The sequence below is a fragment of the Bos indicus x Bos taurus genome, chromosome 23 (assembly GCF_003369695.1).
Source record: "Bos indicus x Bos taurus breed Angus x Brahman F1 hybrid chromosome 23, Bos_hybrid_MaternalHap_v2.0, whole genome shotgun sequence".
In the NCBI taxonomy this organism is placed as follows: Eukaryota; Metazoa; Chordata; class Mammalia; order Artiodactyla; family Bovidae; genus Bos; species Bos indicus x Bos taurus.
In genome coordinates this window covers 39,079,110-39,105,412 of record NC_040098.1, presented here as the reverse complement: position 1 = coordinate 39,105,412, position 26,303 = coordinate 39,079,110, and the positions used below count along the sequence as shown (strand labels likewise).

Genomic DNA, 26,303 nt, shown 5'->3' with positions numbered 1-26,303 from the left:
AGCAGTGGCAGGAGAGCCTCGAGCAGGGCCCGGGCGCTCCCTCCACCGTCTAAGCCGGGGGGGAGAGTGAATTCCAGCCGCACATTCCCGCAGCTCTTCGCAATTAACTTCTCCCTCTCTTTTCGCCTCCCTAGGGCACACACCACCCTGGCCCGACTCCCACCCAGCTCTCGGTTCTCAGAGCCCCCACCCACGGCGTTGACGGAATGGAGTGCCCTTCCCATTGGCCCGAGCGTCATTCCCTGAGGTGGCACCGTCCGCCTGATTGGCTGGGCACTCCCGGCCCCCCGCCCACCCCTCCACTCGGGTTGCCCGGCTCCCGCCCCCCGGCATCGCCCGGAGCCCCCGCCCTCGCCACCTCCCTCCGCGCACCCGCCCCCCGGAGCCCAGCCCGGACTCCGCTTTCGCTCGCGCGGCGACCCGGCCGGCGCTCTGGCCCCGCCCCCGGAGCGCGCGGCTTATAAATACAGCTGCGCGGCGGGCCGGGCCGGAGCGGAGAGGAGGTGCGGTTGTGAGTCTGAGATAGGAGCGGGGGACCCCTCGGGCCCGGGGGAGTGCGGCCGCAGCGGCGGGCCGGCTGTAGTCGGAGGTCCGAAGGGAGTGACTAGGGCGCCCGGTGGGCTGCTTTCTTTCCGGCGCCTTTGATTTTTTTTTTTTTTTTTCCTTGCCTTTTGGTCCCGGCCGAGTGTCGCCCGCTGTCGCCCAGAGCGATTCTCCGGTCAATTGTTGGGCGCGCGATCGCCCAGAGCTTTCCGGTGCCCCGAGCGCAGAGCGGGCGCGCGGGGCGCGGAGGGGAGAGGAGCCGGCCGCGGACGAGGGGAGGGGGTCGGAGCTTGCCTGTCTCGCTCGCTCGCCCAAGCGGGTCCGCTCGCTCAGGGCGCAGGGCGCGCGCGATGAAGGCGGTGAGCCCGGTGCGCCCCTCGGGCCGCAAGGCGCCGTCGGGCTGCGGCGGCGGCGGCGGTGGCGAGCTGGCGCTGCGCTGCCTGGCCGAGCACGGCCACAGCCTGGGCGGCTCGGCGGCCGCGGCCGCGGCGGCGGCGGCCGCGCGCTGCAAGGCGGCCGAGGCGGCGGCCGACGAGCCGGCGCTGTGCCTGCAGTGCGATATGAACGACTGCTACAGCCGCCTGCGGAGGCTGGTGCCCACCATCCCGCCCAACAAGAAAGTCAGCAAAGTAGAGCTCCTGCAGCACGTTATCGACTACATCCTGGATCTGCAGCTGGCGCTGGAGACGCACCCGGCTCTGCTGAGGCAGCCGCCGCCGCCCGCGCCGCCGCACCTCCCGGCCGGGACCTGCCCGGCCGCGCCGCCGCGGACCCCTCTCACCGCGCTCAACACCGACCCGGTGAGAGGCCCCGGGGCGGATGCGGCGGGGGTCCGCGGGGAAGGCGACGGCCGGGTGGAGGCACGCGGGCGGTCCCTTTCCCCGGGGCAGGGGCGGCGGAGAGTGACAGTTCGTCCTGCCGCTCTTTCCGGGGGCCGCCGCCGCCTCAGGCGGCGGGCTGGGTGCAGCGAGCTTGGGGGCCGGCCGGGTGGGCGCGCGGGGCGGGGACCAGGGCTGGGCGCCTCCTGGGCTGTCAAGTCCATGTCCCCCCCGGGGAAGAGGAGTCTCCCCCTGGGGCTGCAGGCTGGGGTCGGGGCATGCGTCGGCGGGCCAGCCTGGGTTCCGGGAACCGATGAGGAAGACCGGGAGGAGCGCGGTGGGGGCGCCCGCTAACCTTTCCCTCGGTGTCGGTTGCTGTTCCAGGCCGGCGCGGTGAACAAGCAGGGCGACAGCATTCTCTGCCGCTGAGCCGCGCGTCCCAGGTGAGCGCGCGTTTCCCTTCTCGGGTGGCCGGTCACCAGAGACACCCCGTCCCCAGGGCCTTCCGGTGTCAGGCACAGTGGTGTTCTTTGCCGTCCCCCCACCCCCCGCCCCAGCATTTCTGAGGGCAGATTCCCAAGGAAGATTCACCTCTCTCTGCCACCCAGTTAGTAAGTGAACCCGTACTTAGCTTCGAGAACTGGGGGACGGATCAGCTCGTGTCCCCGCCGCCCCCAGTGATCGGCCGGTCTCCTTGCCGAAGTGAGGGTACCCTCGTGGGCGTGGGGCCCAATGCGCCGCACCCCCCCCCCCCCCGCCCCGTGCAGTCTGACACCCACGAAAGAGGACGCAGGCAGGGTCCCCGGAGTGGGTGCCCTGCGCGGGCTTCCCGGGGGCTCGCGACTGCTTGCACGGCGCCGGGCCGGGCGGCGGACTGCGGGTGTAGTCTGACCCGGTGGTTTGTTTTGGGTTGTTGATCAAGCATGTCTTGAGTTTGGTCGGTGGCGCCAGTTAGTCTGCAGCGGGAAGGTTCACACACCCCCTCTATTCATTGCTCTTCCACAGGTGTGCGGCCGCCTGAGCCCGAGCCAGGAGCCCTAGAGAGGGAGGGGGAGAGAGCAGAAGTTAGAGAAAAAGCCAACCGGAGGAAGGAAAAATAACAAAAAGATCAGAAAATCTTAGAAACGTTTCATTCGTCATTCCAAGAGAGAGGGAAGAAAAATAAAACTTTTCATCTTTGTTAAAATTTTTTTGCACGTTCATAAACATTCTACATACGTATTCTCTTTTGTCCCATTTATAACCGCTGTGAATTGTACATTTTTGTGTTTTTTGGAGGTGCAGTTAAACTTTTAAGCTTAAGTGTGACAGGACTGATAAATAGAAGAATCAAGAGTAAATCCGACTGTTAGAAACCGACTTTGTGACCAAGGAGCTCAATTTTTGTTTTGAAGCTTTACTAATATACCAGAGCATTGTAGATATTTTTTTTTTTTTTTTGACATCTATTGTTTAAAATAGATGTTTATACGGGGGCAGGGAACTTTGTGTTCCCTGCAAGAATGTTACATATTGTATAGATAACTGAGTGACATTTCATACCATGTATATATAGAGATGCTCTATAAGTGTGAGAAAGTATATGCTTTAATAGACTACTGTAATTATAAGATATTTTTAATTAAATATTTTTTGTAAATATTATGTGTGTGTTTTTTTTTAATCTGTGGGAATATTTCTTTTGGAAAATTATTTTTCAGCTCAGTTGAAGAGCTCTTGATAATCTTGAATGTCTTTTCTGTTTGGTCTGGCTCTTAATTTGTTTTTGTTTTGCCTGGTGTCCTGTAGACTCGGAAGTAACAGTTATAGCTAGTGATCCTGCATGACTGCATGAGATGTTTAATCACAAAATAAACTTGTTCTGAGTCCATTCAAATGTGTTTTCTTTAACCTAGATCTAAATCTTTGTATTTGAAGCCTACATGTGGAAAATGCGCTTTATCAGTTTTTAAGTACAGGGTTTGATAGTGTAATATATAAAGAGTAAGTGTTTGTTTTTCCTTTTTTAACGGAGGTCAAGATGGATTCGGAATGATTTTGCTTACGGGATGGGGAAATGCTTGGATCCTGATGAGTTTATGAAATCTACTGTTTTATCAAAGTGGAAAAATGCTTATCATTCTTCATTTTACACTAAAGCTTAATGTCACTGAGTTTCATGTCTGTACAGATTATTTAAATCATAGAAATGAAAAATGTTCTCTGCTTGCTACCAAAGGACAAACTCTTGGCAATGAACACTTTCTGCTTTCCTTCCTCCAAAGAATATTAATAGGCAACAGTGGGAGAAAAAAAAAATTTTAAGGCATAATGGCAAATCCTTCAAGCAGGGATAAAAGTCGATCTTCAAACATTAACTTAAGTAGACCAAAAATTCTGATGACCGCATCTAGATTATTTTTTTATAAAAATGATTTTCACTATAGCTATGTTAGTTAACTGCTAAACTACTGTCCAATCTCTTGTGATGTGTAACTTTTACATGTGAATATTAAAGTAGATTTATCTGTCTTGTACCGTGATTTCTGGTCTCATTTCTTCAAAACCTTAACACTTATTTTTAAGACTTTCTTTTCTCTTGAAGGAACGTAGTATATTCTGGGTTAGATAGGACTGTCAGGGCTTGTGAACATTATACATTTAATGTGATCAGTGCTCTACACACCAGTTAGATGGAATTTTTAGAGTGAGAGAGAATTAAGTAGGATTTAATTGGGTGCTTTGTAAATAGTTAGTCAACTGTGTGTGTAACGTGGTCTGTTTGATTTTTAAAAGGAAAGGATTTGTTTCAGCTTATACAAGAATAAAAGTATTACAAACCCAAGGGACTTTTTATGAGGTCAAAGTCAAATATTTATATGAATATGAAATATGGCCTCTAGTAGTCGGTTGAAATGGCAATATCTCAACAGAAATGAACAAAGTTAATGCTGATAGATTCCAAAAAATGTAAAGATTTTTAAAAATCTGTCCCCTATCTCCATCATGTTACCCCCTCAGCTTTGACATTTCACTGGTCTTAGGTATTTTTAGAATTTGATGTATTTGATGTTGAGACTTACAAAGTCAAAGGACCACTTGTTTAGATGAGGTTTATTTTTATTTTTTATATTATTCATTCTTGTCACACATCGAGGAAAACACAAGAACACTGCTGGAATTCCAAGTCTGAAGAATTCTAACGATTGCATTCTTTGTTATTAAGAAAGGGGACAATCCCTCCTTTTTATTTGGCAGCTTAATTTCAGTAGGAAGCAAGTCACATGTGCTCTGTTGGTTGGAGTTAGGCATTTGTCAGGCCTAACTACCATATCCTACCTAAGTTTTTAAGCAGAGCTTAAACTTATGCTGGGAGATTGTACATCTCAAAATGAATATTCTTGATTTTTGAAGATAAGTCTTGCTCCTTAATTAATTTAATATTTGGGGCATGAAGAACCACTAAAAGGGAAAAAAGTATTATGGATGTTACATTTGAGAGACTTGACATTTTCCCCTCAGCCACTCACAGCACTGAATGTCTCTAAAGAAGCAAAGTCACTGTTCACTAAATTAATATGCAGTTGTATAAGATAATACATTCTATTAAATGTTGGCTGTGTCCTAACCAAGTAACCAAATAACAAAAACATTTGTCATTTATCTATGTAGTTTAATGATTCAGATAATTGGTTTCACAGAAAAATATTCGACTTCTCTCATTTAGTTTGTCTGCCTTTAATGTATAGGCACAACCAAAGAATCGTTTACACCTGCAAAGGGAAAAAAAAAAATCTCATGGTGAGATGTTGTTTCTCATTGTGGTTTTAAAATCCTGAACATCTCAAGACATTTCATGTTGAAGGAGAAAAAACTTTCATTTCAAAGAACTAATATACTTTGACATTGTATAAATCTTAAGTCTATTGTCAAGCTTTAACTGAATTTTTAGAACTTTTAAAAATTTTCACCCCATAATCTATTGTATTAAATGCCTTCTATAATAATAAATCTTCACTGAGCAAAGGGTTCTGAAGTTTGTGGTTTTTAATTGACTTCTACTGAGTTATGCAATTTTTCATTATCAAGAATGGGTCTCTTGATGGATCACCTCAATTATTTACAGTGTTCCTTACCAGGTGATGAAAAATGTGGCTTGAAAATGGTGATATGAATGAAAAGGAAATCTAGTTTGAATGCTAGAGAAATCTTGTCTACTCTTTGGTATCTGCTAGGAGAGGGAGCAAGAATTCCAAAAAGGCAACAGAATGATCTCAGGGAAACTAGATCTCTCTCTCTCTCTCTCTCTCTCTCACACACACACACACAGTAATGTTGACAAAAATTATTTCACAGTAGTGCAGAACCAAATAAAACTGGCCCTGTCTTTCTAGCTGATGTACTTTAATTATATATATGTTAATCAGCCCAGATAGCCCTTGGGTCTCTACTGGGCCAAGGACCAACCCCTCCAGGTTTCTGAAGAGGGAAAAGCTTCCCCTTGCTGCTTTGCAAGTCCAGGAAATTAATTTACTCACCTCAGAATTAATCTTAATAGGGTTGCCCTCAGTAGGTACTCTTCAGACCCAGATGGTTTCTTTCAATTACAACCCATGACATTTTGCTAAAATATTAATTATATTAATTAGAACCATTGCCCAAAAGGTTTTAAAATTGTAATTTTACTTCGAGTTCTACCTTGAGCAATGATACAATAGATACTTGAAAAGATAAAACTCTTACAAAAGGGAACTCATTTGTTCCAGAGAGATGAACTGCAGTCGTATAAACAATTGAAAGTGCTTTTCAAATTTTTGATGAATTTTTTAAAAGTGTGTTTCTGTGTTCAAGTGCCTCCTTCATGATGATTTATATCCTGGCTGTTATAAAAAGTTTTGCTTAGGCGCTAAACTCGGGTCTGAACACATTGCCAAAGTTTTTTAATACTCACCCAAGCAAAGCAATTCAGTAGTCAGCTGCTGAAATTGATTCCGTCATTCATAAGTCTCCACAATAAATTCACACAAGGGATATGAAAAAGGGGCCACAAAAATTGAAGTTAATTTGAAAAGCCCCTTTGAGTCCTTAAAAGAGTAAACACATCAGTTTCTCGGGGAAGAACAAAATATGTTACCTGTATTCCACTGGCTAAATGTGATTGAAAAGGAACTTAAAATATTTAAATAAAGAGACCGAAGACAAATTTTCCATATGAATTCACTGAATCTGAATGTTTTTCCAATAGGAAATCTCATACTTTAGAAAGAGATTTCCTAAAATGTTACCAAGGTATTGGCAAAATATGCAAATTCCTGTTGAAACAGGATACCATTATTTGCTTTAAATGACTTTCTCAATTCATGATGATAAAAAGTGCGTATTAGCACTTTTAGCATGCATATTAAATTCAAATTCTAAAACTTCATCTTTTATTCCAATGTTTAATTTCCAAAAGAAGGTACTGCAGTCCCACAGTTGTTCTTCGTGCAAATGCATGTATTTTAGAGTGTTCCTTAAATATTTTCTTAAATATTTTAAGCATTTTTAAAAACATCTACTGCCCATTTCATAAACTCTTGCAGTCAACGGAGAGACTGTAACTGTGTGTGTATGTGTGTGTGTTTATTTAAAAATAGTTAACCAACATACAGAAAAATAGGTTTGAAAAAGAAGTTTAACTCTAAAAAATAAGTAAATTGTTTTAACCTTCCTCCATTCTCTCTCAACTTTAATTCCTAAGATTGGCGATTTCCATAAAGATGTACCCTTCATTGTTTGGACTGCTGTGAGTTAGTCATGTCATGTTGAAGCATAAAGAATGATAGAAAATAAGGAGCAAGTAAATCAATTCTCATGTTTATCATCTCCTAGAATTTGGCTTAATCCCATAAGAAATCTGAAGAAAAAAAGAAAGAAAAAAGGGGGGACTAACTTATATAGAAAACCTCAGAGAAAGCCAGAGAAAGAGACCTAAATTTGTAGACATAATTTTACACCTTACTTCAGCAATAAATCTTCGAAATACTTTTGCACATGTTAAACCTGAGTTCGAGGCCATAATTAAAACAAAGTAGGCTCCTTAAAGCTCCTTGGTGGCTCAGAGGTAGAGAATCTGCCTGCCAATGCAGAAGACACGAGAGACGCTGGTTGGATCCCTGGGTCAGGAAGATCCCCTGAAGTAGGAAATGCAAACTTGCTCCAGTATTCTGGCCTAGAAGAATTCCATGGACAGAGGAACTACAGTCCATGGGAGTCAGACACAACTGAGGGCACACACACAGGCTCCTTAAAACATTAGGCTATATGTGATTCTTCTTTGCTTGTCCTACAGTGCTTTACCAAGGCCTGCTATAGTATTCGCTGCACTGAATTAAAGTTTTAGTCGCTCAGTTGTGTCCAATTCTGTGCAAAACTACAGAGTATAGTCAGGCTCTTCTGTCCATGGGATTCTCCAGGCAAGAATACTGGAGTGGGTTGCCGTGCCCTTCTCCAGGGGATCCTTCCAACCCTGGCCTCCTGCATTGCAGGCAGATTCTTTACCATCTGAGCTGCCAGGGAAGCCCATTAACAGAGGATCTGTCTTCCCAATGCTCTCAGTTACTCCTTTGCTGCTTCATCTACACTGAGCCACAGTTGAACTTGAGACCAGCATATCTAACTGCCTTCTGATCCTCTCTGCCACTGAAGTGCAGTAGAGTTGAAACAGCATTTAAGGTTTCTGCAAACTTGTCCTTCTTTCTGGATTTCCTATTGCCTTGGTCAATTTGGGCTGCCATACGAAACTACCATTGACTGGATGGCTTAAACAACAAACATCTATTTCTCCCTGGTCTGGAGGCTGGGAAGTCCAAGATCAGGGAGCCAGCCAGTTCTGTTCCTAAAAGTCGCTACTATTGCAGGATGAGCATAGCAATCCTCGTGCTTCCTTCAAATCCCCACAGTCACACAGGATGCTTGGCTTCCTCCTTGGAGCTGCACCATAAGATAGAAACAGAACCCAGGGCTAAGCAAGGTCCTCTTCCTGCCCCTGTGACCTGGATGGAAGGATCTTTCAACTTGGCATTTCCATCAGTCCTTTCTCTCCTTTACTTCTGGCTGCCTTTAAGCATAGTCTATGCTTCAGCTGCGGGCTTCCCTGGTGGCTCAGATGGTAAAGAATCCGCCTGCAATGCAGGAGACCTGGGTTGGATCCCTGGGTTGGGGAGATCTCCTGGAGAAGGGGATGGCTACCCACTCTAATATTCTTGCCTGGAGAATTCCATGGACAGAGGAGCCTGATGGACTACAGTCCATGGGGTTGCAAAGTGTATCAGACATGACTGAGCAACTAATACTTTTGCATGCTTCAGCTGCACCAAAGTTCTCATCTCGTGGATACTAGCCAGTAGAGCAGGCTTCTCTCTCTCGTCTTGACAGAGTATGATTGATTTCCTGAGAGTTAACAAAAGAGCAGGCTCAAGAAGGACATACATGCAACATGGAGAGTGGGAGTGGGAGGGGGGACCTGCCCTGCCAGCCAAGCCAACTAAGTCCACTTGCGCATCCGTGGGTAGGGCTGAACTAGCTGCATCCAAAATGGTGAGCTTTTTTGTGCTTTCCTTTCGCTGCAAGTGGTGTTACCCCGGCCTGGATCCCATCACCCACACTCCCAGTCTAGGCTGTTGCTGACCTCCTCACCATCCTGTAATACCCAACCGTCACCTCTTCTGCAAGAATTATAAGATGCCTCTCCCCTTCATCCCCCAAAGAGCCAACACGCCCCATGCTATAGTATAATTATTTTCACATGTCTGTGTTTCCTGTAGCTTCCTGACCCCTCTAGGGATTCCAGACCACAAAGTACTAGAAGAACATTCCTGTAACTCTCCGTGCCAGCAAATCTAGCAAATTCCTTACAACTCAACAGTGCAGTTGAGAGATTTTCATTATCTTTGAAAGCCTTTGGCTGACTTAAATGTGGAAAATAGATAAGCTGTGTGCTCTCGAGAGTGAGGGAGTGTGTGGTCAGCCTTGGGCAGAGAGAATCAGAAGGAAGGGCTGAATAGAGGAGAGGCTGAACAGATCTTGGATCTCCAAGAAACAAGAGACATTTCTGACCCAAGTTGGGATAAATAAACAAAGACACCTCAGTGCCAGATGTGAAAACATGGGGCGATGACCACATACAGGTGTGGGATGTGATGGGTCTGGGGTGTAAGCAGGAAGATGGTGCAATGGGGTTTCTAAGTGTGTCATAGGCTATTCTGTTTTCCAGGACGTGGGGTACATCAGCCACAAGAAATGCAGTGAGTCCTCATGAGTCAGTTCTGAAAGAACACACTTGCTGCCCGAATAAGAATCCCTTTTCCAGATGGAAGCTTCATTAACTCTACTATGATCCAGGGCCCTAGAAGCAGAATCGGATAACTAGTAACCTGCCATATGTCTTATACGGAGAAGGCAGTGGCAAACCACTCCAGTACTCTTGCCTGGAAAATCCCATAGACGGAGGAGCCTGGTGGGCTGCAGTCCATGGGGTCGAGAAGAGTCAGACACAACTGAGCGACTTCACTTTCACTTTTCACTTTCATGCACTGGAGAAGGAAATGACAACTCACTCCAGTATTCTTGCCTGTAGAATCCCAGGGATGGGGGAGCCTGGTGGGCTGCCGTCTATGGGGTTGCACAGAGTTGGACACGACTGAAGCGACTTAGCGCAGCAGCAGAGGCAGCATATGTCTTACAACACTCCTTCCATTTTCCAGTGAAGGAGACAGAAGAAGACCCAGAGGTGAATGGTGGAGTCAGATCTAGAACTTGTTTTTTTCCATCTCTAATCCAGGACCACTAACCTCAGTATGGATGCATTCTGTCCCAGTATACTCTCAGGGGGTTTCTTTCAGTTCATATTCTCATCTACGAATTGCTCCCATGTTGTTTCCTAAAAAGATGGAGTCCAAATCCTAAGCAAGTAGTCATTAAATGCAGGACTGATCTGGTTGCCTTTTATTTATTTTATGGTTGGTGGTTTAGTCGCTAAGTTGTATCTTAGCGACTCTTAACTCTTGAGACCCTATGGACTGTGGCCTGCCAGGCTCCTCGGTCCAGGGAATTCTCCAGGCAAGAATACTGGAGTGGGTAGCCATTCCCTTCTCCAGAGATCTTTCAATTGTTGTATTCTGGCTGCCCTTTAAAAAGGAGAACAGAGGTAAAGTACTTTTATAGCAAGAATCAAAGCTCTTTGACAAAGGAGCAAAGGCAATTCTCTGAGGCAGGGATAGTCTTTTCCATGAGTGATGCTGGGACAACTGGATGTCCACGTGCCAAAAAAAAAATGAACTTAGTTTCAGAGCTTACACCTTTCACAAAGAATAACTCATAATGGGTCATAGACCTAAATGTAACGTGGAAAACTAGAAAGCTTCCAGAAGGAAACATAGGAAGAAATCTATGTGACTTTTGGTTTGGTGATGAATTTTTAGATCCAGCACAGAAAGCATGAAACTTGAACCCTAGGTTGTTGTCGTTCAGTCGCTAAGTCATATCCAACTCTTTGTGACCCCATGGACTGTAACTGCCAGGCTCCTCTGTTCATGGAATTCTCCAGGGAGAAATACTGGAGTGGGTTGCCATTTCCTTCTCCAGGGGATCTTCCCAACCCAGCGATGAAACCTGGCTCTCCTACACTTTACCACTGAGCCACCGGGGAAGCCCATGCCTGTGTTATCCTCCAACATTTTATCCCCTGCATCCACTCAACATATGCAGCGTGGTGTGGGAGGGGTCACGGACTATGTGGTCAAGGCAAAAGAGGTGGATGCTACTCAGAGCTCTGCAACTAATTAGCTGTGTCCCCTCAGACAAGTAACTTTTCCATGTTCCAATAGCCTCATCTGTAAAATGATAATTACCTATTATTGCATAGAGGTTTCTTGAAAGATACAAAGAAAGTAACGTGAAAATTTTATAAGACAATGGTTATAATTTTGGTATATATAAAAAAATCATCTGAGGGACTTTCCCTGGTGGTCCAGTGGTGAAGAATCCACTTTCCAATGCTGAGGATGTGGGTTCCATCCCTGGACAGGGAACTAAGATTCCCACATGCTGGCAGGGCAACTAAGCCTGCATGCCACACACTATACCTGAGAGAAGCCTGAGTGCAAGTGTGAAGATTCCACAAGCCACCACTAAGACCTGACAGAGCCAAAAAAAAAAAAAAATTACATCTGGAAAGAGTTTTCAATTTTAGATTCCTGAGTTCCACCCCTCCATCCCTCCCCTCCACCGAGACTGACTCATCAGGTATAGTGTCGGAACCAGGAATCTGCATGGCAGTGTTCCCCCAAGAATCTAAGGCAAGTCTCCCAGGAACCCCATTTCAAGAAACAGAACTGTAAGCCATAAAATGCCATATAGGTTTAGGCTGTTGTTGCTATGCCACACGTGGTAGGTTTCTCCTTCTTTTTATAGCCCTTTCCAATTTTTCCTTCCATGGTGGCTTAGATGATAAAGAATCTTCCTGCAATGCGGGAGACCCAGGTTTGATCCCTGGGTCGGGAAGATCCCCTGGGGAAGGGAATGGCAACCCACTCCAGTATTCTTGTCTAGAGAATTCCATGGACAGAGGAGCCTGGTGGGCTACAGTCCACGGGGTCCAAAAGAGTCAGACATGACTGAGCAACTAACACTCTCACTTTCCAGGTAAAGTAAAAAGCAGAGATTAATACAATATCAATACACTTTGTTTTACCCATCCCACTGAATCTTAAATTTTCTAAGGAAAGATACAAAAGAAAGAGACCAATTTCTACCCTCTTATACATCATTTCAAAATTTAGGTTCTCTCACCACGTGTATGTATTGACCTAAAAAATGTTTGGAGAAGGTGCGCCTGCACAGGCAACAATGAGCAGTATTTCTTTAATGGTAAAGAGATTCTTCTGGATAAACAGATTTAGGAAAAAATGTTTCATTTCTCCCGGTACATTATATATCATTCTAAGAGACTAACTTTAACATGATGTAAAAAAAATACTGTCTAACTGGTCCTGCTCCAATCTGTTGTGTTAGACTTGGAAATGTCCTAATTCATGGCTAGCAAATGTTAAAATACCATATGCATGTAAAATTGGGATACGATATAATTGTACCTTCATTTCACATAATAGATTTCTTCTTGCTAAAATTATATGATTTTTATGAATTATAAAAAGCAGTGGAGACAATGGCTTCCATTCTTCTAAAGCTGTGAATAAGAACTTTTAAAAAAGGAAGCATTAGGAAGTCTGTGGAATTAGGTTGTAAACTCTGCCACTTACTGTGTGGCACTGGGCAAGGTACTTAACCTCTCTGAGCCCTATTAAAACTTTTTTTTTATAATGGGATTACAAAAGTTATCAGTAAGATTCTTTATGACTCTTTATGAGGATCATGTGTGCAAAGCCCCTAACTTAGTGCCAGCCACATGAACTATTCAATACAAGCTAGTTCCTTTCTTCTAATCATTCCCACCTCTATTCATATAAGACCGAAGAATGTGCTTGCCCTCCTCCCACATGAAAATAGGATTAACAAGCATGGAGGAGCAAGGGATGTGTGTGCAGCTGGGTCCTCAGGATGCAGGGCAAGGATTTCAACAACGCATCAACCTTTCTGGGAGATTGAGATTTCAAACCTTCTAAACGCGCAAACTATTTTCTGTGCCATTTCTTTTTCTCCAGAATAACCCGGAGGTACCTACATACAAAAGATATAAATGACCTAAATGTTGATGGACAAAGAAGGATTTGAGGAAAGGTGGGAGTCTGAAGAGCAAGAAAGAACTGCCATGGTGAGAAAGCAGAGCAAAATAGATGAAGGCTTACAGGAAATTAAAACAGTGGCCTAATAGCTGTTGATCTTGCTGTTAACATGGTCAGGCAGAAGGCTTGTTTGCTTTGTGATCTATTTTCTGATATTAGTAGATAGCTAAGGGCTACTGGACTGAGGCAGATGCTAAGGATGGGCCAGAGCGAGCAACTCCCTACCTAAACTCCCAGATTCAGGGCTGAATAATCTGGCACCCAAAAATACTCTCCTGGTAGTGACACAATTTTGAAAACCAAACACATAGCACTGGAGTGGTACACAAGAGTCCAGGTGGTATTTAAGAGAGAAACGAAGATTAAAAACACCATTAAAAATTGTGTATCTCTTATGGCTTAGAAAAGTGTACCTTTTACAATGCATGTTTAACATAATTTCTGGTAGCTATGCTTTATCATAAACTAAAGCCGAAATTAATTCAATAAGGTAAAGAAATCAAGGTCAGTTGCCATACTTCACTGAATCATAAAATAAGAATTTTGAAATAAATTCAAATGTCCTTACTTTACCGAGAAGAAAACTGAGACTCTAAAATGTAAAAATGAGCCTTTTGTAAGATGACTTAATGGAGGGGCAGAGCTGCCAGCAAAATTCAGGACTTCCAACCTGCAGTCTCCTTACCTTATTAAGTTCAATGGCTTTATGGTTATTTATCTTATCAGGTTCTTATTTGTTGCATGTATATTTCTTTTTTCTTGTGGATCATTTTCCCCTCATAAAAATTGTGTAAATACAGCCATTTCTCTTTTCTTTTTCTTTCTTGCTTTTTTTCTTCACTTATAATTTGAGGATTGACTGGGGTCATTCCTGAGAGAGCTATGTTCAGGAGAACAAATTTTTTTTTTTTTTTAATTCTGGTGACGACTGCTCTGGAAAAGAGAAATGTATCGTTTTGCCTAGAATTATTTTGAGATGAAAGATCTTAGGATTACTCTGGATTCTATTATTCTACAAGTGGATTCCATGGGTGCATGCTAAGTCGCTTCAGTTGTGTCCAACTCTTTGTTACCCTATGGGTCATAGCCCACCAGGCTCCTCTGTCCGTGGGATTCTCCAGGCAAGAATATTGGAGTGGATTGCTGTGCCCTCCTCCAGGGGATCCTCCCAACCCAGGGATAGAACCTGAGTCTCTTGCACTGACAGGCAGGTTGTTCACCAGTAGCACCACCTGGGTAGCCCACAAATAGACTACAAGGACACTTAAAGAAAGCTCCAGACGTCCTTCATGACCCTGTGGAGTAATAGAGACCCTGTTAATTTGTTCATCAATTTTCAGCTTTAATTTCATGACATGTGAAACACTAGTAAAAAATAATCTCCTTAATCTCCTGCCTCAATGTTTTGGGGAATACAGAGAAATACACTATCACTGTAGACCAGTTAGCTCTTGCCAAGTCTGGTTTTTAATACGATACATATGAAGAGAATCCTCTATTTGCCAACATCTATAAAGGGACTGATTTCCTCAGCTCCGTGGTAATTGTTTAATATTAAATCAGCCCAAAATTTCAGGGCATGTTTCTCAGAAACCCTTTGTCTAACATCAGTTGTGGACCTAGACGATATAGCAGCTGTTAATTCTAGGTTACAGAAACAAAAATAAAATAAAAAGATAATGTGCAGATTCCTAGGTTGGGAAGTTCCCCTGGAGAAGGGATAGGCTACCCACTCCAGTATTCTTGGGCTTCCGTGGGGGCTCGGATGGTAAAGAATCTGCCTGCAATGTGGGAGACTTGGGTTCAATCCCTGGGTTGGGAAGATCCCCTGAAGGAGGGCATGGCGACACATTCCAGTATTCTTGCCTGGAGAATCCCCACGAACAGAGGAGCCTGGCGGGCTACAGTTCATATGGTTGGAAAGAGCAACTAAGTGCACAAGGGAAATTCTTCAGTGGAATCGAACTTGTTGAAGAAGTAAAAAAAAAAAAAAAAAAATTAACTTCAGTTCTTTTTAAAAATCAAAAATATGCTCAAAATCAATGGAGTTCAACTTTTAAAAGTCAACATCTTCTAGATTCTTTAAGTATTTGAGTTTTTCCAGGTAACTCAACATGATTTTAAAACGCTTTTAATACAAAAGGAACTAGAGTGAAAATAATTACTTAAAACCAGGTCAGATATTTTTAAAAGATCATTATGAGCTTTGCAATATCATTTCAGGGTTGACTTTAAAAATACAATTCCTTTCTGTTCACGGTTTTTCCCTGCCAAATGACACAGAAGAACTTTTCTGGGAGGCTGTATTAGGAATCAACACCTGATTATTAGTCTTTTTAGGAAACAGGATCACAGAGATGAACCCTGGGATGAAATCCTAAACTCTGCAAGACTGGGTTGAGGACTCTGCTTTGCTTTCTGCCCGAGTGCTTCACGCCTCTTCCCCTCCAGCAGTGTTTTTCCTCCTTCACCCTACCTGCCCCCAGCCTCCCTGAAACCCCAATCTCCCAGGAGCTGGGGCATGTCCTTCCCATCACAAGCTTTCTTCTGCAAGCACTGGAAAATCTCAAAGAGAGTAACAGAATCCTTTGCTCCCACATCCTGTGATTCTCAGTCTCTGTGCAATTTACCAGGTCGGGAGAGACTGCACCCTCTTTGTGGGGAGGGTCCTGCTTATTTCAGAATATCAGCCAACTCTCTTACAAGGCTGCCAAAGCACTCAGGCAGTCTCTCCACACCACCCTGCCTGGCCATTGCTCCTGTGTCTCAGCCATGACTTTGCTGACATCGGCATCACAGGTTTTCAATCCCTAAATCACGTGGCATGAGGCTGCCATGGTGGGCAAGAGGCCATTTGCCCTCCATATCACCAAAGCTCATTAGATCCCATGAATCAAATATCTGCTTTGACAGATATTAAACACGCAGTTCTAGAAGCACACAGTTCTGGCTCAGCTAACCCTTGCAGGATGTGAGTTTTGATAAACCTGCAGATTTTCCTATTGACATTCCTCAGGTTACAGGCTTTCCTGGTCCGACAGGCAGTGTCAGCTATCTGCTGCCCTCTTTTGAGTCTTAGGGCACACTGCAATCACAAACAGAGCCCATTTCCTGCAGGAGCCTCTTCTGCCTGTGTGGGTAGGGGTGGGTGGATGGGCAGGTTGAAGCTTCTAGCTTAGTTTTCTGATGACCAGCAAGGGCTATTCCAGTGGTGTTATAACGGTACTTTAACCACTCTGCCGGTTTTCTTCTGTGGTGACAGCAAAAACCATTTTCTACAACAAAGCAGCAGATGAATTATAAGACAGGCTATTGTTCCGTTTTGTTTTCTTTTCTTATCTTAACCCAATTTGTCACCTGGACCAGTGCCCCTCAGGGCTGATCTATTTATTCCCCTAAAGTGCTCACATATGTTTCTGGCTCTAAGGATATTGAAAGGAAGGTGTGTGCCTGAATACATTCCCAGTGCCCGTCCATTGAACACATGTGCCCTTCTAGGACAATAATCAGGTTGAAGTCCTCACAGAGGAGACAGTAGTAGTAAGTAGTGTTAGTAGCTCAGTTTTGTCTGACTCTTTGTGACCCCATGGACTGTAGTGCATCAGGCTCCTCTGTCCATGGGATTCTCCAGGCAAGAATACTGGAGTGGGTTTCCATTCCCTTCTCCCTTGCCGACCTGGAGATCGAACCTGGGTCTCCTGCATTGCAGGTGGATTCTTTATCGTCTGAGCTACAGGGAAGCCTCAGAGGGGACAGAGTCACAAACAGATCAGAAGGTCTTGCAGGAAGTTAGACCTGCTGGGCTGGGTACAACTCATTAAATACCACCTTCGCCCCATCCCCCTCCTGCCTGTCTACCAGCTCCTCTTGGCTGTGGTTGCATCATTCCCACAGACCATCTGTATAATGGTTTCTTCCCCCAATCCTCCCTGTTAGCCTCTCACCACTCTGTCCCCATGTCTGCTGGTCATCTCTCCTGTCTCCTTGTACCAAACTAAAACAGGAAGCAATAGGTAAGAAGATGCTCACTGAAAGTAAAACAGAAGAAACAATTGTCATCTTTCCCTCAATGTCACGGGAGTTCTTTGGAGACTGAGAAGATGGCAACAACGTAGTGCTCAGAAAAACCATGAGAAACCATGGCTAAGGATACCGGTCTATCAGAAAGTTGATATCTGTCTACTCTTTTATGGTAATCTCTCTGTGTGTCTCTCTCATGCTTCTTTGAGCTCCACCCGACCCCCATGGCAGTCTCTTATTGAGAACGGCTGCCCTCAGACCACGGAGATGGAAAAGTAATCCCACTGTAGCTCCAGGTGGGGAAAAGAATGGATGGTACTGTCTTCCCCCAGCTGAAAGAAATCCTGAATTTGTCTGATGGCCCAATCAGGCCCCGAGAAGATTAAAGTGCAGCGAACATTCAGAAGCCCTCACGAGCCATCGTGCAAATGCCTCTCTGCACCAGGGCTGGCTTCCTGGGTGTGTAGCCTGTGGGGTTGTTTACAGTCCTGCCCTTGGAAGAGCCCACGCTTAGTTGAATGCTTTGCTGTCATTGTCTTGAAATTTTTCAGACTTTTTGAGCATGGGGCCTGCATTTTATCTTGGCACTGGGCCCTACAAATTGCCTATCTGTTCCTCTGCAGCCTAGTTCTGAAGTATCCTATTGTGCCTGAAATGGTGGGTTGAGAAACATTTACCTACTTGGCAGGGGGTGGAGGGTGGGTGGCGGAATGATGTGAGCTTTACCTTCTACCTGCTTTGGTTCTCTTAGTCCAAACCCCTGCCTGTGAGCCCAAATGCTACGTGCCTGACTCTTCTATTCCCAGGGCGGCAGGCTTGGTCAGCTGTGGAAAGAGAAAGTTTCCATGGAGAACTGTGTGATGTGCCTGGAAGGAATCATTGTAGCACGAAGAAAGATACTGAGAAATTCTGCACCAGGGAGATAGTTCAGTAAAAAGAGAGGTTCACAAACAACTCCCAGGGGTCATCCTGTTGTGTCTAGAAGAAAGAGACAAGAAAAACCGTTTCTTCCAGATTCTTCCTTTTCAACTGAAGCCACGAGGCCCCTGGCACACACTCAGCCGATGTTTTTTATGTCTCCTGCTGTTTACTCTGAATCCATCTCGAGCTGTTGCAGAGAGGCACTACATCAACACAATTTATTTCATTACGATGCCATGTCATATCGTATATCTCCTGTTCACAGTAGGTTGACAAGGCATTGCATTTGTGTACGAGTATATATGGATACATATTACCACAATCACGGGGGAATAGTATTTATTGAGTGCCCACTACCTTATTAGACGCTACAGAGAGAATTGTGAGGGCACATATAACAATTTAATAACGGGGGGAAAAAGATACTCTTTCTATTTAATTCGGCTTGCAGAAAAACAAAACAAAACCAAAAAAAGACTACTTGATATTTCCTCTCTGTGCCTGCTGGATGGTGGCAAGAAAGACCTCTAAAGCACGTAGAGCTCTTATCTTTGTTCATTCCCCAAAGAATAATAGATCAGTCAGAGCTCTGATGCTGTTTTAATAATGTACAATTCACAATTCATTGGTTACCAAGCACTCACGGTATAATTAATTTTACAGACCTGTTCAGCAAATCCACATGGTTTTGTACAATATGGGGAGGGGGGGAGGGGGAGAAGTATTACCAGGAGGAGGTGGAGGCTGGGGGGAGAGTGAAGGAAAAAAGCCATCTTTCCTCCTCTTTCAAAGTAACTGAGTCCTGCACCAGCTGCACAGATTGGCAGGCAACTGTAGACTGTAGGAGAGATTTAGTTTGATGCACAAGAATCTCCCCACCAAAAAGTTTTGGACCAGCAAAAACGACAATGCTCGTGGGTATTATATTCAGTCTCCTGGGAAATGCTCACTAAGAAAGCATGGGGACTAACCACAGAGCAACATCAAGCCATCACTCTTAGAAGGAAGCTGCCTACTTCCTAACTACACTCTTGCATGAATAAAATCTAAAGCTGCTTGTGATCACCCCCTCCCTTTCAAAAATGTGTAGCAAAAACAAGAGTACCAACTGAGGGTGGAGGGGCTTGGGGAGGAGGGACAAAGATTCCCTGACTGTTTTCATGACCCTCCAGAGAGCCATCATTTACTTGAAGGGGCCTCTGGAAATTCACAGAGAATTCTTAAAGCCAAAGAAAATTCACAGGAAACCTGTCTAAGTGTATTTCTGATCAATGACCTGCTTTGTTTTTAAATCTTTGCTCTGAACTTTTTGGATTTCCCCAAAATATACATAATGTTTTAGCTTAAAATCAGTCTGTCCGAAAAGGAAAATCTGCTCAATTATGTATCACTGTCCTTAAAAACAAGAACATTACAATTTTAAAAAGAGTGCAGAGGTGCTCAACATACTTCTGTTTATTTCTAAAGTCTGTTTCCCTCTTTTTTGTGGATTTTAAGGCACCCAGAATAGGACATGAATACATGCAAGGCAGAAATTCTGCACCAGCACCAAGTGATAATCACTTAGGTGCTCATGTCCTGTGCAGTAAGGAGGCCAAGAACAGCACAGATGGAGACTCAGACCCCAGCTTTGTCCCTTGCTAGGTGCTTGCGTGCTAAGTCGCTTAAGTCGTATCCGACTCTTTGCAACCCCATGGACTATAGCCTGCCAAGCTCTTCTGTCCATGGACTTCTCCAGGCAAGAATATTGGAGTCGGTTGCTGAGCCCTTCTTTTGAGTATCTTCCTGACCCAGGGATCGAACCCGTGCCTCCTGTGGCTCTTGCATCGCAGTCAGGTTCTGTGCTGCTGAGCAACCAGGGAAACTCCTAAAGTATTTTGTTGGAAAGGCCATTTAACCTCTTGAGGGCTTAGTTTTCCCATCAATAAAAATAAAGTTGAAACACTGACTTGTTCACAGACTTGTTGAAGGGCTAAGGGAGATCATTTGTATATACCCGTCAGCATAATGCCTTATTTTTGGTGGGTGTCAATAGTAAACGGTCATTGTAATTCTGTTGATGTTGTTGAGTCATGGTTAGTCATTTTGCTATGCTTAATGACTCTTCTTTTCGATCTTTTTTTTGCAGCCCGGATAATAACCAGAGGAGACATCGACCAACATTGACTCCATCTGAGCTGGGATGCTGACACAGTGCCCATGCTTTCTAGCCTACCACCAGGTAAAACGGGGGTGAAAGTCTATGATTATTTCGAATAACCACGCCTAAAGTAATCCTGTTCAGAGTAGCCTGAATTTCCCTTCATTGGAATTCCAAATGGGTTGCTTAACAAAGGTGGGATATCGTCTCCATTCGCATACTAAAGTGCTTTCCAGAGCGGAGACACCACACAAAACAAGTTCAGCAAGAGAATGAGGAAGTAGGCGGCATAATGCAGGGGTCGGTCTAAGACATTATGCTGCCCACTCTCTGGAGTCGGTCTCCAACAAGGCTCCTTCTGCCTGGTGCTGCTGGAGCCAATAGGAGACCGAGTTGGTTTAGAAGCAAAGTGTCATTCTTTAATGAAAGAATGGAACGGTATGAGCTCATGATCGAGAGCAGGAGTGAGCTGATGTAATAACATTAGAAATAAAGTGCACAATAAATGCAATACGTTTGAATCAACCTGAAACCCCACCCCCTACCCAGAGTTCGTAGAAAAGTTGTCTCTCACAAAACCGGTCCCTGATAACAAAAACGTCAGGGACCACTGATCTAGAGCGCCCCACCGGTCAAGGGCCGAGCTGCGGAGCCGCAGTCTCTGCACGCGGCCACGCAGTCTCTGCACGTGGCCCCGCAGTCTCTGCACGCGGCCCGCCGCCCTCACCTGGGACTTTGGTCTCCGGGCAGCGAGTCTGCGCACTGCCCTCTGAGGGGAGGTGTGCGCAGCAGCCATTTTACACCAGGAACGCTGGTCTGAGGCGCCCGCTGACGGGCCTCTGCACTCGGCTCCCTGTCAGCAAGTGAAACCGGAAGGACAAAGGAAAAGAGAAAAGCAGGTTAGACTTTATTATACGGATTCTGTTTTTATTCCCTGAGGGGATTGTTCAAGGGCTTTGCCTGTGACAATCAGGCCAACTGTAAAGGGACCGCTTCACCTTTGATGGACATCCAGGTTAAGGCGGGGCCAGGCGGGGGCACAGTGGTGAAGAAACCGATGCAGGAGATGCAGGAGACGAGGGTTTGATCCCTGTGTCTGGACGATCCCCTGGAGGAGGGCATGGCAACCCACTCCAGTATTCTTGCCTGGGGAATCCGGTGGACAGAGACGCCTGACGGGCTAGGGTCCATGGGGTCCCAATGAGTAAGACACCACTGCGCTGCTAAACAAGGAGAGTTTATGGCAAGAATGGAAGTCCCCCGAGAGCATAAGGGAATGGAGAACACCATTGCTTGTGTTCAGTTCAGTTCAGTTCAGTCGCTCAGTCGTGTCCAACTCTTTGCAACCCCATGAACCGCACGCAGCATGCCAGGCCTCCCTGCCCATCACCAACTCCCGGAGTCCACTCACATCCATGTCCATCGAGTTGGTGTTGGACATAGTGTTTAATATTTCCTGGATGCTCTCCTAAATCCTTTGCATGTGTTAGTTCATTTAATTTCTCATAATTACGGTTACAATCCCCATTTTACAAATAAGAAACATGAGGCACAGACAGGGTAAGTCCAAGGGCACAGATTCTTTTTTCCTGTCAACCTGAGTGACAGCTCTGCAGCTACTAAGATAGCTACTAAGATCAAGATAGGTGTTCTACTCGGGACTGGGGCTGAAATGAGCAATGGCTTAAAATATTGTTGTGAGATTACAACTTATAGCCACTTCTAGTTGGAAGCTTGGAGGAAGCTGGTGGAACATTCCCAAGCCAGGAGGATTTGGGGGGTGTGGGGGAGGGGGCAGGGAGGGGAAGGGTCTGAAGTAGAGAGCACCTGTCCTATCCACTGGTGACTCCTTAAGGGTGTTGACAAGGGGCGGTTCCCACGTGCCTGTTAGCTAGTAGCTCTTTTTTCCACTGAAGACTACAAACTGTGTTATGCCCTTCTGTTTTAGTTAGGTACTTGTGGGTAGGGCAACAGAGACCCATTCAGAATAAGAGGAAGGGGGTCAGTGCTGTTGGGAGGATGCCCACAGATTGGAACTGGACCATGAACTGCAAAACTCTTTAGAAATCCATGAGGCTCCAGCCATCAGCTCCTCTTCCTTTCAAAGGCAGTATCTTCTCTTTCTGTCCACGTGTCTCGTCATTTCTCCGCATCTCTCTGCCAGATCTCTCGCTATCTCTTTCCTATTATTGGCTGCCTTTGCTTCATGAAGGTTTCCAGTCCCCTTAAACACGGCCCACCGTGGCCTCTCCTGCCCCAACTCTATGCCAAGTAGTCCCCCTTCCCACCATTTGAACATATGTGTTACAGTGTCTTTGTATTTCCAAGAGGGAAAATCTGGGTTTGAAATTTTTTCTGAACAGAGGTATAGGCACTGTCCAACCTGAGAGTTTTCTGCTCTTCAGTAGGACACCCACACCTGTCCCAGTTAGCTGTGAGACAGTGGGGGTCCCATGGCACAGAACATGGGCCTGAGGGCTACTGCATCTGCATGTGTGCTGGGTGTGTGCTAAGTCGCTTCAGTTGGGTCTGATTCTTTGCGACCCCATGGACTCGTGGCCTGTCAGGCTCCTCTGTCCATGGAATTCTCAAGGCAAAAATACTGGAGTGGGTAGCCATTCCCTTCTCTAGGGCATCTTCCCAACCCAGGGATCGAACCCATGTCTCTTATGTCTCCTTCATTGGCAAGAAGGTGCTTTACCACTCAGGCCACCTGAACAAGGCAACTTATATTATTCAAAGAGACTCCGTCCAAGGCCAGTGTTGCCAGCCAGCCTGGTGCCCCTCTAGACCCACGTCTGGATCTGGCAGTAGGACCGTGCTCTCAGAGGAGGCTCACTGGGACTGGAAGGAGGCTCCGATTCAGCAGAAAGCTGCCCAGCAACTTCCTCTGGAATTTTAGCGTACATTTCCAGTTTTTTCTTGTTTGGCCTGCTCTTCACCTCCTGCTGGCTCTCCACCTGGAATCATCCTCAACATACACATACACTTGCACTCACATTGGTGTGCTCATCAGTCATGTTCAATTCTTTGGGACCCTATTGCCTGCAGCCCTGTAGGCTCCTCTGTCCATGAGATTTCCCAGTCAAGAATACTTAGAGTGGGTTGCCATTTCCGACTCCAGAGGATCTTCCCGACCCTGGGATCGAACCTGCCTGTCTTGCATCTTCTGCATTGGCAGGTAGGTCCTTTGCCACTGTGCCACCAGGGCAGCCCCTCACTTCGGGGTAAGCCTCTCCTATTGTCTATCAGATCTGCTCACACTCTTCTTCTTAGGGGACTTTGGTACATGGTCTGGGTTTCCCTGCGCATCTGACCTCAACCCAAACTGTTGTTAGCTTAGCTTCTTTCTCGTCAGGGCTTCCCAGGTGGCTCAGATGACAAAGAATCTGCCTGCAATAAGGGAGACCTGGGTTTGACCCCTGGGTCAGGAAGATCCCTTGGAGAGGGGAATGGCAACCCATTCCAGTATTCTTGGCCTGGAGAATTCCATGGACAGAAGAGCCTGGCAGGCTACAGTCCATGGGGTTGCAAACAGTCGGACACAACTGAGCAGCTAACACTTTCACTTTTCACTCTCTTGTCAGGGCCAGTGCCTCGAAGGAATTTCCATTTTCTGAACCACACTGTCTATGACAGATGGACAAATACGTTTTGCTGTAAGGGCACATTGGGTCATGAATGATGCGGAGCCGATGTCTATCAACTGTCTAGAGTCAGTTTGCTCAACAGCGTATGCTAGTATGAGTTCAGCCAGTTCTGTCACTAGTCACTCCTAGTTGCTGCTTGTCACTCACACACATCAAATTCTTAGGGTTTGTTTTGGTTTGTGGCAAAAATGAAGAAGTGAAGTGAAGTCTCTCACTCGTGTCCGACTCTTAGTGACCCCATGGACTGTAGCCTACCAGGCTCCTCCATCCATGGAATTTTCCAGGCAAGAGTACTGGAGTGGGTTGCCATTTCCTGCACAAATAAAAAAACAATGAAACAAAAATATCTCCCACCAATCTAACCTTCACGTGCGTTCAATGAAAGCTTCTTAATACTTTCATTCCCATCTGACTCTAAATTGTTGTGTGTGGTTTTTTTTTTTTGGTGTGTGTCCAGCCTCATCCTAGCTTTGATCATCTAGATGTCCTGATAGTCATTTATTCCATGGCAACTCCTTCATCAACCCATCTGGCCCAGCAGGATATAGTTTATGTTATTCTTTTTTTTTTTTTAATTGCCTTCAATACTGTACAGTCACATCTGATTTTTTTCCCAAGGCAACTGTCAGGGGCATCCTAAGTGTTCCCCAAACATACGACCTTGATTGGGACCTCCTGGTGGTCCAGTGGTTAAGATTCCATACTTTCAGTGTAGAGAGTATGGGTTCAATCCCTGGTCTGGGAACTAAGATCTCACATGATGTGGGGCATGGTTAAAAAATAAAAAGGACCCTGATTTACATTGGGTAGCAGATAAATTTGAATCTCTATGGGATCTTTTCCCCCAGAAACCAAATATCTCGTATAGCTTTTTATATGGGCATGTAAGGACTCTGGTGTGATTTCTAAAGTGCTAGGATGACCCATTGCTTGTCAAAAGACCCTTTTGCATATTTTCTGACTCAGTGATTATCTCATGGGGAGATTTAAAAACTATGGATGCCAGACCCCCACCAAGACCAGGTAAGTCAGAACCTCTGGAGTTGGAGTCCAAGCATAAGCACTTTTTTTTCCTTTTAATTCCCTAGTGGTTCTCATGTGCAGTCTTAGTTTAGAATACCTTTCTTAGTTCAATAGTTTATAAACTTGGCTGTACCTTGGAGTCACTAGGGAACCTTAAACAATACTGATGCCTGGGTTTCATCCTTGGAGATTTTGATTTAATTATTTAGGGTTTTAGCCTGAGTTTTTAAAAACTCCCCAGGTGACTACAATATGCAACCAAAATTGAAAATCAGAACCTTAATGGATGCTTAAAATTTCAATATTAGGCTATTCATTTATCACTTAAGTTCCTGATTGACACCAAAAAAAGACTTGTCATTGGGTGAAAGATGATGCTTTTTTAAATTACTTATATCTTAGTGTGAATGTGGTCCAGATTGAATACAAAGTAGTTTAGTCGCTAAGTGGTGTCCGATTCTTGTGACCCCATGGACTGTAGCCCACCACGCTCTTCCATACATGGATTTTCCAGGCAAGAGTGAGTTGCCATTTCCTTCTCCAGGGGATTTTTCCAACTCAGGGATTGAACCCGGGTCTCCTGCACTGCAGGCAGATTCTTTACTGACTGAGCTATGACAGCTCTTGAATACAAGACTCCTGGCTAAATTTGAGTTTCAGATAAGCAGATAATTTTTAGAATAAGTATATTCCATGTAATATATGGGTATATTCATGCTAAAAAAAATTATTCACGGCTTATCTGAAATTCAAATTTACCAGGGCATCCAATATTTTTATTTGCTAAAAGTGGTCAGTCCTATCCAGAAAGATTTCCAAGGGCAGGTTGTAAGAATGGGGCATGGAAAAAGCACAGCGAGAAACATGGAGACCCTGAGGGGAGGGCACAAGGAATAGTGCAGAAAGACCACAAAGCAAAGAAGGACAATGCAAAGCCCAAAATCACTTGCCTTATCCAACTCACTCAAGTACCATTCTGCCACATCTTTGTAAAAATCAACATAATCTTCCCTACCTCACCATCTTAGGTGGCAGAGTGTACATTATCCCTCAAGACTTGACTGCGACCAGGCACAGCAGCAGACGTCTTGCGTCTAGAATCCCTCTCCTGCTCATGCAAGACCAAGATACTGGGCTGGCCAAAAGGTTCTTTTGGGTTTTTCATAGCATTCTATGGAAAAACCCAAACAAACTTTATGGCCAATGCAATAGACATGTAATCCATCGCTAATATATTCACTGATGTTCTAAATTTTTTAATTTAGAATTGACTATATTTAGAACTACACATTTATGAAAATTCTAAATATAGAATTTAATTAAGAATGTAATTAAATCTCAGTATAAAATTTAATTATATTCAAAGCTTTCCAAATGTCTGGCTTTGACTTATGATAATTGTAACCTGCTTTCAGAAAGTTAAAAA

The 26,303-nt window shown here is 45.0% G+C and overlaps 1 protein-coding gene across 1 annotated transcript; it reads left to right on the top strand.

Annotated features, from left to right (window-relative positions):
• The first annotated feature begins 438 nt into the window (after positions 1-438).
• ID4 (inhibitor of DNA binding 4, HLH protein) lies at positions 439-3,883 on the top strand. Its single transcript, XM_027524520.1, has 3 exons — positions 439-1,343; positions 1,746-1,804; positions 2,367-3,883. Exons 1-2 carry the CDS (start codon positions 894-896, stop codon positions 1,788-1,790), a joined length of 495 nt encoding a protein of 164 aa, XP_027380321.1. The 5' UTR covers positions 439-893; the 3' UTR covers positions 1,791-1,804; positions 2,367-3,883.
• The last annotated feature ends 22,420 nt before the right edge of the window (positions 3,884-26,303 follow it).

Bases quoted from the DNA above. Each gene is read 5' to 3' on its own strand.
- ID4 (XM_027524520.1), top strand. From the start codon at position 894: ATGAAGGCGGTGAGCCCGGTGCGCCCCTCGGGCCGCAAGGCGCCGTCG. The intron at 1,344-1,745 runs GTGAGAGGCCCC...TTGCTGTTCCAG, and splicing joins CCGCGCTCAACACCGACCCG to GCCGGCGCGGTGAACAAGCA.